This window comes from Ambystoma mexicanum, chromosome 13, assembly GCF_040938575.1.
Source record: "Ambystoma mexicanum isolate Mex_15411 chromosome 13, UKY_AmexF1_1, whole genome shotgun sequence".
Classification (NCBI taxonomy): domain Eukaryota; kingdom Metazoa; phylum Chordata; class Amphibia; order Caudata; family Ambystomatidae; genus Ambystoma; species Ambystoma mexicanum.
Genome location: NC_090938.1, coordinates 178,909,682 through 178,925,207, shown reverse-complemented (window position 1 = coordinate 178,925,207; position 15,526 = coordinate 178,909,682). Strand labels below are relative to the sequence as shown.

Genomic DNA, 15,526 nt, shown 5'->3' with positions numbered 1-15,526 from the left:
TCTGCACTCAAAGTGCCTGTCAGTGTTTTTTTCAAAGCAGTATTCCGAGAGTTAATTACTTCATTGGAGCTGTAAACACGCTACTGGCATGATAACAATGTCTGAACTAGGTCTGCCTTCAGCCACTCATTTATAAATACTAAAGGCCTGATTTATAGAAATGTTTGCATGCTGAAAAGTGCGATTGCATACTTTTCAGCAGGCAAAACTCCTTTTGTCGATTCATTGAGCCGACTTTGTGTGCTTTTCCGGGACCTTTTGTACAGGTCCATCACGTCTTCGTGTGCAGTCGAGCTGTTTGCGTGAGACTCCACGCTAAGTGTGGGGTGGGCCGATGCAAGGAAATAGATCGGGGCAGAACATGCATATTCCCCATTCCCCAAGTAGAATGATGAAGAACAAGGAATTACGTGGGCGTGTTGGGGGGCGGCTACGCAAAGAAATCAAAAGCCATGCAATGTGCAAACCCAAGCATATGCATGGCTCTGAATACGCAACGTCACGTTGGGGAAAGTTGCATGCAAAGCTCGTGATCTCACCGCCACACGATAGGAGGTCAAAGTCCCAATTGCATGGGAACCAACACGCAAAGGTAAGGTACAGTCAGGAATTTAGGGGTGCGGGCAAGCAGTTGAGGTGCTGATTGAAGTTAGGGGTGCTCTGTTCGTATGTTGATTAGCTGGGTGTAGCCATCATTTACGGAGGTTTTCACACAGATTTCCCTGGGGTTGACTTGAGTTTTAAGACATGTAACGCATTTTATCAGGCTGCAGTTAGGAGTTACGGGGGACCTTGTACAGTATCACCGGGGTGCTGCCTTGTTTGCGGGGCGTGGAGACAGCCCGCAGCATTGACAGGGTGCATGATGGAGGTGATGCGGACTGTGCAAAAGTTGGAATATGTAGCTGGATCTGCTCCGCGTGGGGGCGTGTCATGGGCATTCCGGAGGCAACTTGATTTTCTTCGGGTTACTTTGCCCCTCGAATTCCATGAATACGCGCACAGTCGTTTTCAGCGCGAGGGACTTCGCAGGATTTTTGCGCACCTTCTATGAATCGGACCCTAAATGTATTTCAGTGAAGTCTGGTTGAAAACAAGAATTAGCAAAGCCAGCAGTTTTGGCTTGTTTATAAGTAGCAGGTATTTGGCAGGCCCTGTTTGTATATAAACAGAAATTCACACAATTTTGCAGCTGCTATAATCAATGGCCAGTTAATATCACTATGTCAGTGCCTGACAGGTGCCTTTCCCATTCCTACGCAAAAGCCAAAACTGTTGGGATTGCCAATGCTTGTTTCTTAAAGGGTTGGCTGTGAGAGCACAGCTGTCTTTAAATATACACTCGCTACTGCTACATCTGCTCACACAGTTCCTTCTTTTTTTGACCCTTGGAATAATCACTTGGGCATGCTGTCCCAAGCTGAAACCCTGAAGGGAAGTGGATGTCAAGAGGAGCAGGCTGGGTAAGAGGTGACGTCAGAGCTTTCAGGTTTCTCATGGCCCTGCATTAGAAGATATCCAGTCTTCTTTTTTCCCTTTGTATTCTGGGACTTGTAGTTTTTTCGTCACCATCTGAAATGTAAGAAAATGACAAGTTGCAGAATTCCAAGCAAACATAGGACTGTATGGGCTTCTCACGCATGGCCACAGGAAACTTGAGAGCTCTGTAGCCTGTGGATTCCTTGAAGTACCGCACAACTATGGGTGCAATATCCCTTGTCCTAAAAAGATGTCACAGCTATTTCCAATCAGGGATTCCAGCTGTATCCCCCTACTTCAGAAGTGAAAGTTGCAAAGGATCCGTTTACTCCATTCACAAATGGATCTACACAGAAAAGGTTTCTGTCGTGAATGCCACTTAAAAGCAGCAGCCATTTGTAACACGGAAGAAATTGAAACCCTATCTTTGTGGCGCTGGATTCTAAAGGTATTCACTAATGCGGTAATAGCATTGGTAAATAACGAGTCTTGAGAAAAGATTGTACGTGTAGTCTTGATTTTAATGGGGAAGGTTTTCCATAGTCTTGAAGAGCACCTCTAGAGCCTTTCACATGGAGAAAAGCCAACACGTGTTTCAACCAATGGGTCTTTATTAAGGCTGTGATGTAGTGGCAAAGTGAGAGTGACATACCTCAATATACGGTACTTTGGGAGCATTGTCCTGCAGGAACCCTGGAACTGGCAGCAGGAGGCGTTATAGAATTCGGAACTAGATCAGCGCAAGGGTACGTTTTTTCCTTAAAACTTCCAACAATTCTAGACATGTCTAACAAGTGTTGGCATATAATGGGTCTGACTTATTTACAGTTAAATGCTTCTGCATGGCATTTGAAGAAGCGTTGATAGTATGGTTTTGTAGAAATATGTTTGAAGGTGATGCCGACATGTGTTGGTACATCTAGGTTAGATTTAGTATAAAAGTTTATCAGCACTTAAAACATTGTTTATTTGGGGCTCCTCTGGGGTAGGGGGACCCCTCTGCAGAGCTATCCTAGACATCAAAACAATACTACCCACTGAAGATTATTTATTTAGTACCTGTCCTACAATGGCATTAATGGGACATTTGAGGCTACACTTAGCAAGACAGCAGCACCTGCGTGTGAGTATAGCTTGTATCCAGTGATTATAACATCCATAGGTTGACATTTTGGGGGGCATATTAGGCAGCACTTAGTATCTTAGCTGCACCTGGATATTCTACGGTATAACGTACACATAGGGTATTTGCCAGGCATTTGATGGCTTCATTGGGGGATTTGAGATGGCAATTGTCATATGACGGGAGGGCCCACAAATGGGGGGGGGACTACTTTGCATATGCTGATCATACCCCTGGGTACTCTCAAAGGTGTAAAGTATTGCCATCATTTGTCCAGTTGCTCACACTGTTTGAAGAACGCAGGTGCTGTAGCCCGCCCACTTCCTCAGAGAGACCTCAAAATGCAATACCCGGGAAATGGTGGGGCTACTAATTGGCTTGAAACAACAACAGTTTGCAAATGGTGTGGAGTACTTAGGAAACTGATGGCAGTGGCTGGCAAATGCCTATACAAAAGCCAAAACCATTATTTTGTTTAAAACAAAATAATAATCAACATATTTCTGCTATGTGATTATTGTTTGAAATGTGTTTTTCTTAAATATTTAATGGACCAATGCATCGGTGTGTGTGCTTGTGTTTGTACATTAAAGGGTTTAATCACTCACTGACTTTTTTTTGGTTTTCATTTACATTTTCCCTTTCTCTTTGAATGTAATGCTTTAAAATCTTACACTCTTGTGATCTTAGTTGATGTCACACCATTTCCTTTGTCATGTCGTTAATACTTTTGCCACACATTTCATCAATAATCCCATACTTCAGTTTTAATTTGGCCAGTTCTTTTCTTTTCCCATCATGTTTTGGATTTGCGGAGTAATTTTTTTCTGAAACTTAGAGAAAAAATACCACAAATAAACCACAACAATGTTTCCTTATTAACTTATGTGTGTAACTTTAGTAACGCACTTTATCACTTGTTGAAAACATTGTAACAAATAAAACAAGGAAAACATTAAAATGTAATTCTGTGCATAAGAATAGTCATGACGTCTGTGAGATTGTTTTTGTCTCTGGAAATTACTTGTTTTACAGATGAACATACATACGTGCCATGTATCGGTTTCAGTCCCTTACACTCATAAATGTAGAACAAGAAATAAATAGAAAATAGTACCACTTGCATGACTCACCGAATGCATGGAAATGCAGCCACTGCTAATTGAGGGTCTCTATAGACACAGTAGTAATTTGAATGAGGAGTACATGTCTAATTTGTGAGATTTCTCTTAATGACTTTTTGTAAACATACAGTGAACACTGGTGGTAAAGCTCAGAAGCAGTTGTCACTAAGCAAGGACAAGAGTGGAAGGACATTGAAAGCTCAGGCCCAACATTAATTCCTCAATGGTTTATCAGTAAGGAATTTGAGTTGTTTGATAATATTTTGGAAATACAGAGACATCACTGAAACATGACTTCGTATCAGTTACTGGATAATCCTTTTCAATGAGCAATATGTTTTGAAAACGAAAGGATTAGAAAGAATATCTTTGCTCATATTTACATTTAAATACATTCAAACTGCATGGTTTCGTAAAATATAATGGCAGTGTCAACTAATAAAGAAAAAAATCATGTTAAAACTACAAAACAAATGTAATATTGGGTTTATTGACCTTTGTATTTGCACGTTATTGTCCCTTTATAAATGTATAATTTATTTAATTTGTTTCCAAATTTAACCCAAGTATTATCTCTCTTTTGTATGGCTAATAAACGTCCACATATAAACTCATTTAACAAATTGTGACAGCGGTTACCTTCTTCAATTACTACAACCCACCGGAGGAGAAACCATGGGCAGGGTAACACATACACCGAGCATGACACATTTATTGAATATGAGTATATGCATGATCAGTCTATTTCAACAAATGAAATCCGTGCTTGATCTATCTTTTGACATAGCATTTTGTGTAACATATTCAAAGTAACATTTAATTAAGCTTTCTTTTTGGGGCCATCAAACATTTAATTGAATTTCAACTTCATGGCACAAACAATTTCCTGAAGTACCTAAAGCAATGATATCTACTAGCCAGTGGATTGTAGAATATGCATGGCAAAAGGGGGCTTTTGAAAAGAAGAGGAAGCAGAAATATGTGAGTATAAGAGGGAGGTGATTGATTACAGGATGACGTCCTCAATCCATTCTTTTACCAATGGCAACATCTTGGCTCACGTCCCATTCTTTTTCTTTACTGTGCCTTTAAGGGTTGCTATCAGTGTCAGGCAGGTAAAGATACTGTCTGCTCATTGCTGGAAGAGTTTCTTTTAAGATTCCCTGCCTGGTCCATAAAGATGTCTTTCAGCAATCATCAAGCTGTCAATGCCACTCTAGTCCCTGCCAGACATTAAGATCAAACAATGATCACTTACTGGAACCAAGCGTAAAACCATCGTAGAAACTACATTTACTGTGATCTTCATTTCACAAGGTGTTTCACAAATGAGGGTGAAAGTTTTTCTTTTCTAAAAATAATTTACACTATAGAGATTTGTTTAAAGAAGGCTGTTGATCAAACGTTGTACATCAAATTGTTAGGGCCTCATTACACGTTGTGCGGTAAAGGAAGCCATTTACCGGCATGGCGTTATTTGCGTCCCCGCCCTCGCAAAAGTCCGCTAATTGCGTACTATTACGAGTACGCAGACACGAGCATAGCGCCATGCCGGTAATGGCCCTACCGCCATGCTGCAAAAGCCCCCAAAAAGTTCTTTACCGGCTTCGACTAAAGTGCTAATAGCACCTCCTCCTTCACGCTGCATGCAAATAGCGGTCACCGCTATTAGCGGTCACCGTTAAAATGCAGAACCAGAAATAGCGTCATCGCACAGGAACGGGAAAGAGCACGGCGGCCATCTTTAAAAACACAATCCATTGCCATCCTCCGCATCCAGGACCCCTTTCAAGGAAACTCGGACACAAATCCATCCCGGATAGCCCAAAGATGCCCAAGGCCGTAAAATAAGCTGCTGATCGCCAACGTAAGGAAAAATTCAGCAATGAGGAGCTGATCATGCTCACAGAGACACTATCGGCAAATGCAAATGTAGTCTTCAGCAATGACATGCGGTGGGAGACCATCCTCAAGAAGAAGGCCATCTGGGCAGAGGTTGCCCACAAAGTCAGTGCGGTGGGCACCACCACCCGCACAGTCAAGGACTGCCGTAAGAGGTGGGATGACCTCCGGCTCCGTGTCAGAAATATACTGTCAGTGAACCGCAAGCTGGCAATGGGCACAGGAGGTGGCGGCGATTCACCTCTGAAACTCCGTGAGTGGGAGGAGACCTGCACATCCACAATTGGAGTGGAATCGATAGAGGGTGTTGGAGAAATGGAGCATGGTGTGGCCACTTCATCCGATGGAGGTGAGTGTATTCATCAAAAAATGCACAGTGAAGTGTGAGGGGCCCCCCAAATATGTGTCCATATTCAGGCCATGGATCCAGCCACAAACATACATGCATGCATCACCACAAACACGTGCAACACAGACCCATTCATGCATGACCCACCCGACATCCCCATTACCGGAATCCACAATAAAGAGGCCCCAATGCATAGAGCGGCATGACGTAAACATTCAGCATATGGCAGGTAGAACCATAAACGATGATATTCCCCATTTCTCACCCCTACAGGATCACAGACAGAAACTGAGGACCACGCACTGCGACACCTGCTCCCCCATCTACAAAAAAGCCCAGGAGAGATGCGACAGGGGACACCGCCACCACCTCAAGGGTAACCGGGAGGAGTGTCCAGCAGCAGAGGGACAAAGGCAGCAGGAGCACAAGTTCCACGCAGCCTGAGGCCATGGCTGCTGCCATTGTTGCACCCACGGCAGTGTATCCCATTGCATGTGAAATCAGCACGTAAGGCACGCACTCTGCTGCCACCAGTTCACCTGGTGAGGCAGCAGCCACTGCACCACTTTCGGATGAGGAGGAAGCACTTTACATTGTGGAGCGAAGCCAGACCCCCAGCCCAACACGCCCCATTGAGGCAAGCCCAAGGTTGTCATCAGGGTCAGGTAGCCATGGAGGATCAGCCACCCACACCGTGGAAGGTGCATGGAGCCCCCAGGTGTCCTCACCTGATGCCAGAGGCATGGACCAAGGCGCAGCAGTCATCTCTCCTGCTCGTAGCACGCAACATGACGTTGCATCCATCAGCCAGAGGCAGGCAGAGATCACTGGGCTTGTAGGGCAGCATGTGGCCGAGGCAGCCCGTCTGAGGGAGGACCTCTGTATGTATGCAAGGCAGACAAGGGAGGGCATGTAGGCCTGCACGAACAGGATTTGCAATGAAATGGCCCAACTCAGGCAGGCCGTGATCCGTATAGCTGACGCGATTGAGCGCCAATGCCCACCCACAACACAGGATCAACCGGGCACCTCCTCCTCTGGGAGTTCCCGGCAAACAAGCCCCCTGCGCCGCTCTCTGCGCAACCTGAGGCGCACCACATTCCAACCACCCAATGGCGGTGAGGCACTGAGAATTAGGGCCAGCAAGGACTAGGTTGCACATGTGGAGAAGGACACGTACACACTATGAGGCTCACATGGGGGTGTTGTGCGGGTGAGGGGGGTAAGGGTGTTTTTGGGAGTGTTGTGGGGGGAGGGGGGCTAAGGGTGTTTTTGGGAGTGTTGTGGGGAGAGGGGGGTAAGGGTGTTTTTGGGAGTGTTGTGGGAGGAGGGGGGTAAGGGTGTTTTTGGGAGTGTTGTGGGGGGAGAGGGGTGAGGTCGTTTGCACAGTTGGGGCCATGCACTTTTTGTTTGAATTTTGTTCACAATACACTGTTGAGAAGTTGAAACACAGGCTTGGTCTTCATCATTGTGTATGTGTACTGTATTGGGGAGATGGTTCTTTGTGGGACTCACCACATGCATCAGAGCAACAATACCCATCTCCATCCATAATAGTTTTCCCTTGTATCTCATGGAATCTGATACATCAGATGCTGACGCACATCGTGTCCCTTCTGGCAATCGCCTCTTGCATGTCCTGGCGGGCCATTTCAACCATCCTCATCACCATCCACATCATCCTCATCTGGTGGTTGCATGTCAGGTGGCATAGGCACATACCATCTGATGCACATTTTGTGCTGCATCACACATGCCATGTTTATCTTCGGCACTTTGTCATGGCCGTACAGGAGAGCCTCACCCGGCACGCTTAGGCACCAGAGCTGTGTGTTTGAAAGGCCAAATGTCTGCTCCATCACGACGCGGGTACAGGTATGTGCAATATTGTTGTCCGCTTCCTGCTGGTTCTGTGGGTTCCATACAGGGGTTAGGAGCCACCTCTTCAGGGGATAGCCGGCTTTGCCTGTATGGGGTGAAGAATGGGTACCTGTTACCGGCCAACTCTGCCGTGGCCTGTACATGTCATACACATCGTCTTTGCATTGTGATTGGAAATCACAACTGACAGCATGCATGTAGACGATCTGCGTGACTGCAATGTGCAAAGCTGAGCTCGCCCATGCAAGTCGACATGCCCGAATCATGCCTCCGACAGTAATAGATATGTCCTGGGTGAGGCCAGGTCTCAGGTGTCCTTGGGCCCAGGCAAATTTAGTACTGCAATGCCAGTGTACTGCCATTCCAACATCCATGTTGCTATGCTTTGAAGTATCACTTCAGTGGTGCTATGGGTTTGTGGTCAGATGCTATGGCTAGGGGTGATCCCTTTGCATGCATTCTAGGGCACATTGCTGTATTGATGTTGTGCTGCCCAAATTCTGTATGACTGTCTTGACGGCATGTTGCTGATTTGTGTATTATGTGGTGTGGCATGATGTGAAATGTGGGTGTGGATGGATGTGTAATCTTGGCGTACATCTGTATGACCATTTGTCCCACCCACGACAGTCAACTCCCAGTTGGTGTATGTTTCTCTCCCCCCCCAATCACACCGCCATGTACATGCCCTGCTAATCACCAAGTTGCCACGATCGTTGGCCGGCTTGTCGCTCCATGTTGCGTGGTATGGTTGAGTTCTACAGGACCATTGAATCATGGGTTGAGCCGGGATGTCTGGAGTGACAATGTGTGATTATCTTGTTTGCGTCACATGCCATTCGGACAATGATGGAGTGGAATTGTTTTCTGTTTCGGTGGACTACTTCATTCTGATGTGGGACCACCAAATCCACATGGGTACAGTTGATGGCCCCCAAGCTACTTGGGATGGTTGCACGTGAATAGATGGCAACTTTGGTGTTTGCAATCTCCTGGACAGTCCGTGGCAGGAATATGTGTTCATGTGCAAGCTTCAGGAGGGCATTGTGTACCTGGTCCGGCGTGTATGGGACTACTGGTTGTGAGATGCCATGCATCTGCCACACAGTATGCTGCTAGGAGCCTGTGGCCAGGAAGTGGAGAACAGTCACCACCTTCAGTAGAGGGGGGATTGCAGTTCTCATGTCTATGAGGCTCACGCTGTCGTCATGTATCTTATCCACGATGCTGGTGATGGTATCCCGGTGCAGACGGTACGTGGTATGTATGTGCTCAGGTGTTTGGCTAAATGCACTGGCTTGGATCCTGGGTATTGGTGGCTGGCTCTGTGGTATTTCTGGGTGCCCTGGTGGTGCTTGCTGCGCCTGTCCAGGCCTCCTCCTCCTCCTGCATCTCCTCTGTGCTGCCTGTTGTTGGTGCTGCCGCACTGCAATCGTGTACTCCAGCCCATGTAATGCTGCCAGTATTGGAACCATTTTGGTTTGGGAAGGTGTGTGGGAAGGGGTGTGGTGTTCTCTTTTGTGCTGCAAGTCTCCATTGCCTCCACCTGTGCTGGATGTGTCCACCTGTGGCAGGTGGGAACACTGCTCATGTCTCTTAACGGGTGGTTCGCGATGCCGGTATTAGCGCCATGCCGGTAAGGGGTTTTTGGGTCTTTACCGTGCCGCTATTGCCATGTCCGCATGGCTTGTGATGCTGCGCAATTAGCGACATGCCGCTATTTCCGGTCTGGGGCGCGCGCGCGCCCACGAACTTGCTGCTATTAGTGGCACCGCACTTACCGGTTCCGCTAATAGCGGCAAGTCCGGGTCGTAATTGGCTAGGGAATTTAGCAGTACCGGTAATCGCTTACCGGTACCGTTATTCCCTTACCGCACAACGTGTAAAGAGGCCATTAGTGTTTTTCGTGAGACTCCACAATTGTCAGTGATTAAAATAAAAATCTGGAGGTCATTTCAATTGTGCTTCAACTGACTCACTCAGTTACTCATTCATAGTTTCTTGACACATGCATAAATCTCTGGTCACTGGAAGCTTGTAACATTTTTCCAAGTGAGTGCTATTTCCTACTATTCATCAATGCTATTTGTGGGAATCTCCCTTCCTCCTATACATATATACATAGAGAGAGATAATACACCAATTAGTCAAGCATACACAATTGTTTCTTCTGAAATATGTATGATAAATTGAACACTCAAAGATTTCCACAAAACAATTTAGAACCGCAAAGTATGACACAGGTATGTACCCAGAATATGCAATGCACATTTTGTAGAATATGACAACAAATGTTTTATCACTTACACGAAAAAAGAAAATTCAATAAAATATATTCTTAGAAACTCTATCTGTACAGCCTTATGTGTAAAAGTACAGGTTTAAGGAGAAAGTGTTTCACAAACTATGATGTGGTGAGTGAAAAGTCCCAAATGCTGGGCTGGTAACAGCAGGTTCTGCTTCCTTTTCCCCAGGCAAAAATTCAAGTCTGAACTGTCCAGGCCTGGAACCAAATGATACGTAATCATGATGGAGCTCCTCATCCTCCAGCACCGTCATGGTGGGGTTGTACACTCGGGGTGCATCATATAAACCGCCGGAAATCACAAGTGTGTCCTCTGGAGCTGAATATCTGTCAACTGCAAGGCAAAAGAAGTTTAATACATCAGAAAGTTATGTTGATCCAATTTTCAGTGGATTTACCAATTTACACTATTTTTGCAAAATCTCAGTCATAAAATGAATAGGGTGAAAAATAACCCTAACTTTTGCTCTTCCCAACCCGCATTCACTCAGCAGCTTCAATACTTTCCTTTAACAACCCACATGTGCAAATATACATCCTTGCCACACCTTTTAGCACTCTACACATTCAAATAAAAACTCTGCATCCCATTTGAACTTTCTACAAATTCACAATCCACACAATTAGCCTTATTATGAGTTCAGCAGTGCAGTAAAATTGTGGTGGTAGTTCAGTTACTGCCACTTTTTTCGACGGTTTTGGAATTACCTACATTTTTAGTACACCACTGAATTCCTAATTTGGCATTCAAGTGGAGAATTTAGCTCAGCCATCATGCAGGAGGTAAAACCTCCACTTGAATGTAATAAATCAACGGCATAACGTTCCCAGTAAATCCGCCCAAAACTCTTAAGAGTCCTATGCACTCCAAAAATGAGGAGTAAAACTGCCTTACCACCAATTGTAAAACCAGTGGTAAACCCACGGGAGCACGATTTTGGCAGAATTGCAACAAATGACTGCCGGACTCGGAATGATGCCCAATTTGCTTTCCTTCAACAATGTATACGTTTCTTCAAAAGTATATGGATCTCCAGCAAATGTTCACACTACAAACAGTGGTAAACGTCCTCATTATCATTCTTTTACCTGCACCCGAGTAGCGCTCTAACGTCAGTTAGAAACATAAGCAGCTACTGAAGTGCTAGCTCTCAGTACAGAACTGCACATTTGCAGTGTTCCCCCTACTTCCCACACTGTATCCCACCATCCTTCTCCCTTGAAATCTACCATTACTCTTTGAAGCGTCGTGATCACTCCACATTAAAAAAAAGTTGTGACTATTATATTCATTGATCATTTCGTTAAAGTTGCAAACAATGGGAAACCCAGAGGGTTACAAAGGCGTTCCCCGTAGCCTAGACTACTCATCAACAGTCACTCCCTACATTCCAATGGAATGCACTTTAGTCTACATTCTAAGTTCCAGTACCATATTCCTAACAGAATCCAATATGAATAAGCGTTAACCACCCCCCGCACCCCTCCCGTTCAAAGGGCTGGAACAGGGGGTTAACGCAATTAGCACCCCGGGTTACCAGATTGGTACCCGGGCTGCTAAAAAAAGATGTATTTTCAATCATTCAACGGGGCACTGCGCGTGTCCCGTTGAATGAATTAAAACACTTAACCAAGATGGCCACCATGGTTATAGAAAGCAGGACTCCATATGGAGCCCCTCTTCTATGACCATGGCAACGCAATCAGGAAAGTGGGCATGGTGAGGGGGGGTTGGATATTTAAAAAAACAAACAAAAAAGGGCTGGAACAGGGGGTTAACGCAATTAGCAACCCGGGTTACCAGATTGGTACCCGGGCTGCTAAAAAAAGATGTATTTTCAATCATTCAACGGGGCACTGCGCGTGTCCCGTTGAATGAATTGAAACACTTAACCAAGATGGCCACCATGGTTATAGAAGGCAGGACTCCATATGGAGCCTCTCTTCTATGACCATGGCAACGCAATCAGGAAAGTGGGCATGGTGAGGGGGGGTTGGATATTTAAAAAAACAAACAAAAAAATAAAGATGAAGGGGGATGGCAGTCAGCATCAGCGGAGGCAGCCTGCAGGTTCTGTGGAATGCAGGCTGAAATTGCAGGTTTCAACCCGCGATCAATGCAACCTGATTGGCAGCGCACCCCCACCACAGGTGGTAATATTAATTCATTTTAATTATTTCTTTAGCTCTTTTCACCATGGGTATGGTCCCAATACGCTGTAGGTTGAACGCCCTTGGAAGGAGCAAAGTCCAAAGTATGGGAAATTGGGGGGTGCTAATATGTGTGTGCATTGTGGCCATTAAAGGTTATGAAGGGGTGGCCAAGTCCTTGCAACCCACCCATGTCTAAATGGCATGTGGATGAGTGGAGAGAGGTACACTAGAGAGATACACTGAAGGGGGCGTGCAAGAGTTTAGACAATTATGTTTGAAGCTACAGCTCGAATTTTTGTTGTGAAATGTATCTGCATTCTCAAGGTGTGTGTGAGAGCGGATATGTGCGGGAGTGTGGGCACGCCTTTGGCTAATTCCATAATCGTGGGTGCAAGAGGAAAAAGCAATGGTTGTATTCATTTAAGTGCAGTACATTGCTTACCCCCAACATCTATCTAGGTGCAGTACATTGCCTACTCCCAAAATCCATCTAAGTGTACATTGCCAACCACAAAATCCATCTCAGCGAAATACATTGCCTTCCCCCAAAATCCATCTAGGTGCAGTACATAGCCTAGCCCTAAAGTTCATCTAGGTGCAATACATTGCCCAACTCCCAAATCCGTCTAAGTGCAACAAAATACCCACCCCCACTCTGTCTAAGTGCAACACATGCCCACCCCCAAATATGCCTAAGTGCAACACAATGCCCAGCCCCAGATATGTCTAAGTGCAACACATTGCCCAGTCCTAAAATCTGTCTAGGTGCAACACATTACCTATGCCCAAAAATCCATCTAAGTTCAACACATTGCCCACTCAACAAATTGCCCACCCCCAAAATTCAACTAAGTGCTACACCTTGCCCACCCCAAAACCCGTCTAAATAGTAGTAGAAGTTTGCCATTTATAAAGTGCCTTTATCCCATTTGCAAGGCCCCCAACGCGCTTGAAGCGGGTATGCCCTCAGGGGGTTGAAGCCCTTGGCATGGGAAAATTGTCAGAAGATTAGAGTGCGTATGTGAATTGGCCAAAGTAGGGAGTTGGTGGACACGCTGACCCCAGTGAGCCACCCATGATGGCCAGCATGTGGATGGCTGCCCCTCCAAATATTTCTAATTACAAAACATTGTTAACTCCCAAAATACATCAATCTGGCTATCTACGGAGTGCAGCAGGTACACAATATTCTGATTTCATGGTAGTAGTGAAGACGTGGCAGGGTTTTAATTGCGCACTGTAATAGATATGTTCACAGTCCATACCCCGTTACCTTACTTGTTGCTTTAGGGTGTTCTGTTCTGCGTCCACCAGAAAACAGGGGCAAACATGGAAGGGAGCTGCTCGAGAAGGTAGCTGTCCTTTGCCTCTGGCCTTTAGCCGGCTGCTCAAGCAAAACTGGCCTTTAAGTGCCAATGAAGCGGAATGGGACCGGTCACGTGGGAGGAAGCAAGGGCCTATCAGGGCCGAAATGGAAGGCGACGGGGAATGCAGAGGGAGGGCATTGAAAAAAGGACAGAGCGAAGGGCCTAAAAAAGTAGGACGTTTAAAATGAAAAGAAAAGAAAGGAGAGAAAGGAAAATGGGTCTGCAGGGGTTGCACAAAACTCACCGGAGCAGTGCACTCCTTCAATGGTGGCAGGCAAAAGGTTCCGGGACCCTGGATGCACATTATTGGCTTTTTTTGTTTCCTTTTGTTGCACATTGGCCAACTGTTGTGCAAAGATATGTTTGAGTGTACTGGTGTTGAGTTCCCACTTGTGTGCTGGTATTTGAACTCTGCTGAATGAGTGTGCCAGACAGTTGTGTTCATCATGAACATGTGCTCCGATTAATATGTTCCTATGTTATGTTTTATACTGCACACCACTACCATTTGCATGGTCTCCAGGCACTCGCGGGGCTCTGTCAGAAAGTAAGTGAGGTAGGTTAGTGAGGGAAGAGGCATAGGATAGAGGTTGTGCTCTTCTAATGATGCTTGCAAAACCAGGAGAAACTGGAATCTCTGCGTGTTGGCCTGCTGGGTGCGCTTCGGTTGTGGGCACTGGGCTTGTTGTGTCCAAATGGGTAACGTCCTGTGTTTCAGTTGTTTGTTGTTTGCAGTGGTTTGTTCTTGTGGTAGAGTTGTGGCGTGTGTGTTTTTGTGTTTAGTATTGACTAACCTTTTCGGTGTGGGAGGTATGTGTGAGAGAAGCCAGGAGCAGGTGTGGTTAGTAGCAAATGGTTGTTTTATTGTTGATTCTTGGATCTGTGCTGACCTATTATTGCATTAGCTCCAGGTGCGAGTTATGGGGCGGCTCGTTTTTATGCTCGTCTTGGGGAAGAGAATAGCCAGGTTTTCAGTTGTTTTCGGAAAGGTTATTGTTTTGAGTGAATTCTGCCTTATTTGTTGATGTAAAAGGAACAAGTTACTTACCTGTGACTGTTGTTCTCCAGCATTGGTCTGGCATGGATTCACATGCTAATGAATATTCCCCGACGTCAGGCTGGGAATCTTCAGTAAAGAAAAAATCAGTTTCAGTTTTGTTTCTGAACTGTCTTTCTCCTAATAACTAATCACTGGTCTCTGGGTCATACTGCCCCCAGCCAATGACTGCCCTCTAGCTAAGCCCCTCTTCTGGCAGCCATCTTCAGATTTGGTAGCACATAAAGTGGCAGTAGGACCAAGAGAAGAGCCACAGAGGTGTAGGCGGGAGGGTACGCATGTGAATCCTTGCCAGACCCATGCTGGAGAACAACAGTTACAACAGTTACAGGTAAGTAACTTGTTCCTTCTCCAGCATGGGGTCTGGCATGTATTCACATGCTCATGAATACAAGAATACATAGCACTACACACATGCACAACCACGGGAGGTGGCAAGGCTCAACATTAAGCATTACAACAACTCAACATTAAGCATCTCTTACCTCCTCACCAGGCTCACCTTCAAGTGAACAGGTTGCGCAGCACTGCCTGGCCTACTCTGGACTCCTCCCTGGAATCCCAGTCGACGTAGTAGAATCTCGTGAAGGTGTGCGTTGACCTCCACATAGCAGCCCCGCCGTAGTAGCAGTGATCGCTCTAGTCGAATGGGCTCTCGGACATCCGGGCAATGGTCGGTTTGCCAGCAGGTGACAGTGCATGATGCAGCCAGAGAGCCATCTGGAAATGGAAGCCTTCGAGAGGGCCTTTCCTTGGTTTACAGGGTCAAAGTTCACAAACAGCTG

The 15,526-nt window shown here is 45.8% G+C and overlaps 1 protein-coding gene across 3 annotated transcripts in view; it reads right to left on the bottom strand.

Moving 5' to 3' along the window:
* Positions 1-3,485: 3,485 nt before the first annotated feature.
* Positions 3,486-15,526, bottom strand: part of LOC138521052 (osteocalcin 2-like) — a 241,332-nt gene continuing 229,291 nt past the window's right edge. For all 3 annotated transcript variants that reach the window (XM_069633574.1, XM_069633571.1, XM_069633572.1), the window contains one exon: positions 3,486-10,497. In XM_069633574.1, coding sequence (XP_069489675.1) covers positions 10,256-10,497 — 242 coding nt within the window. In that variant the 3' untranslated portion in view covers positions 3,486-10,255. The remainder of the gene's footprint in view (positions 10,498-15,526) is intronic.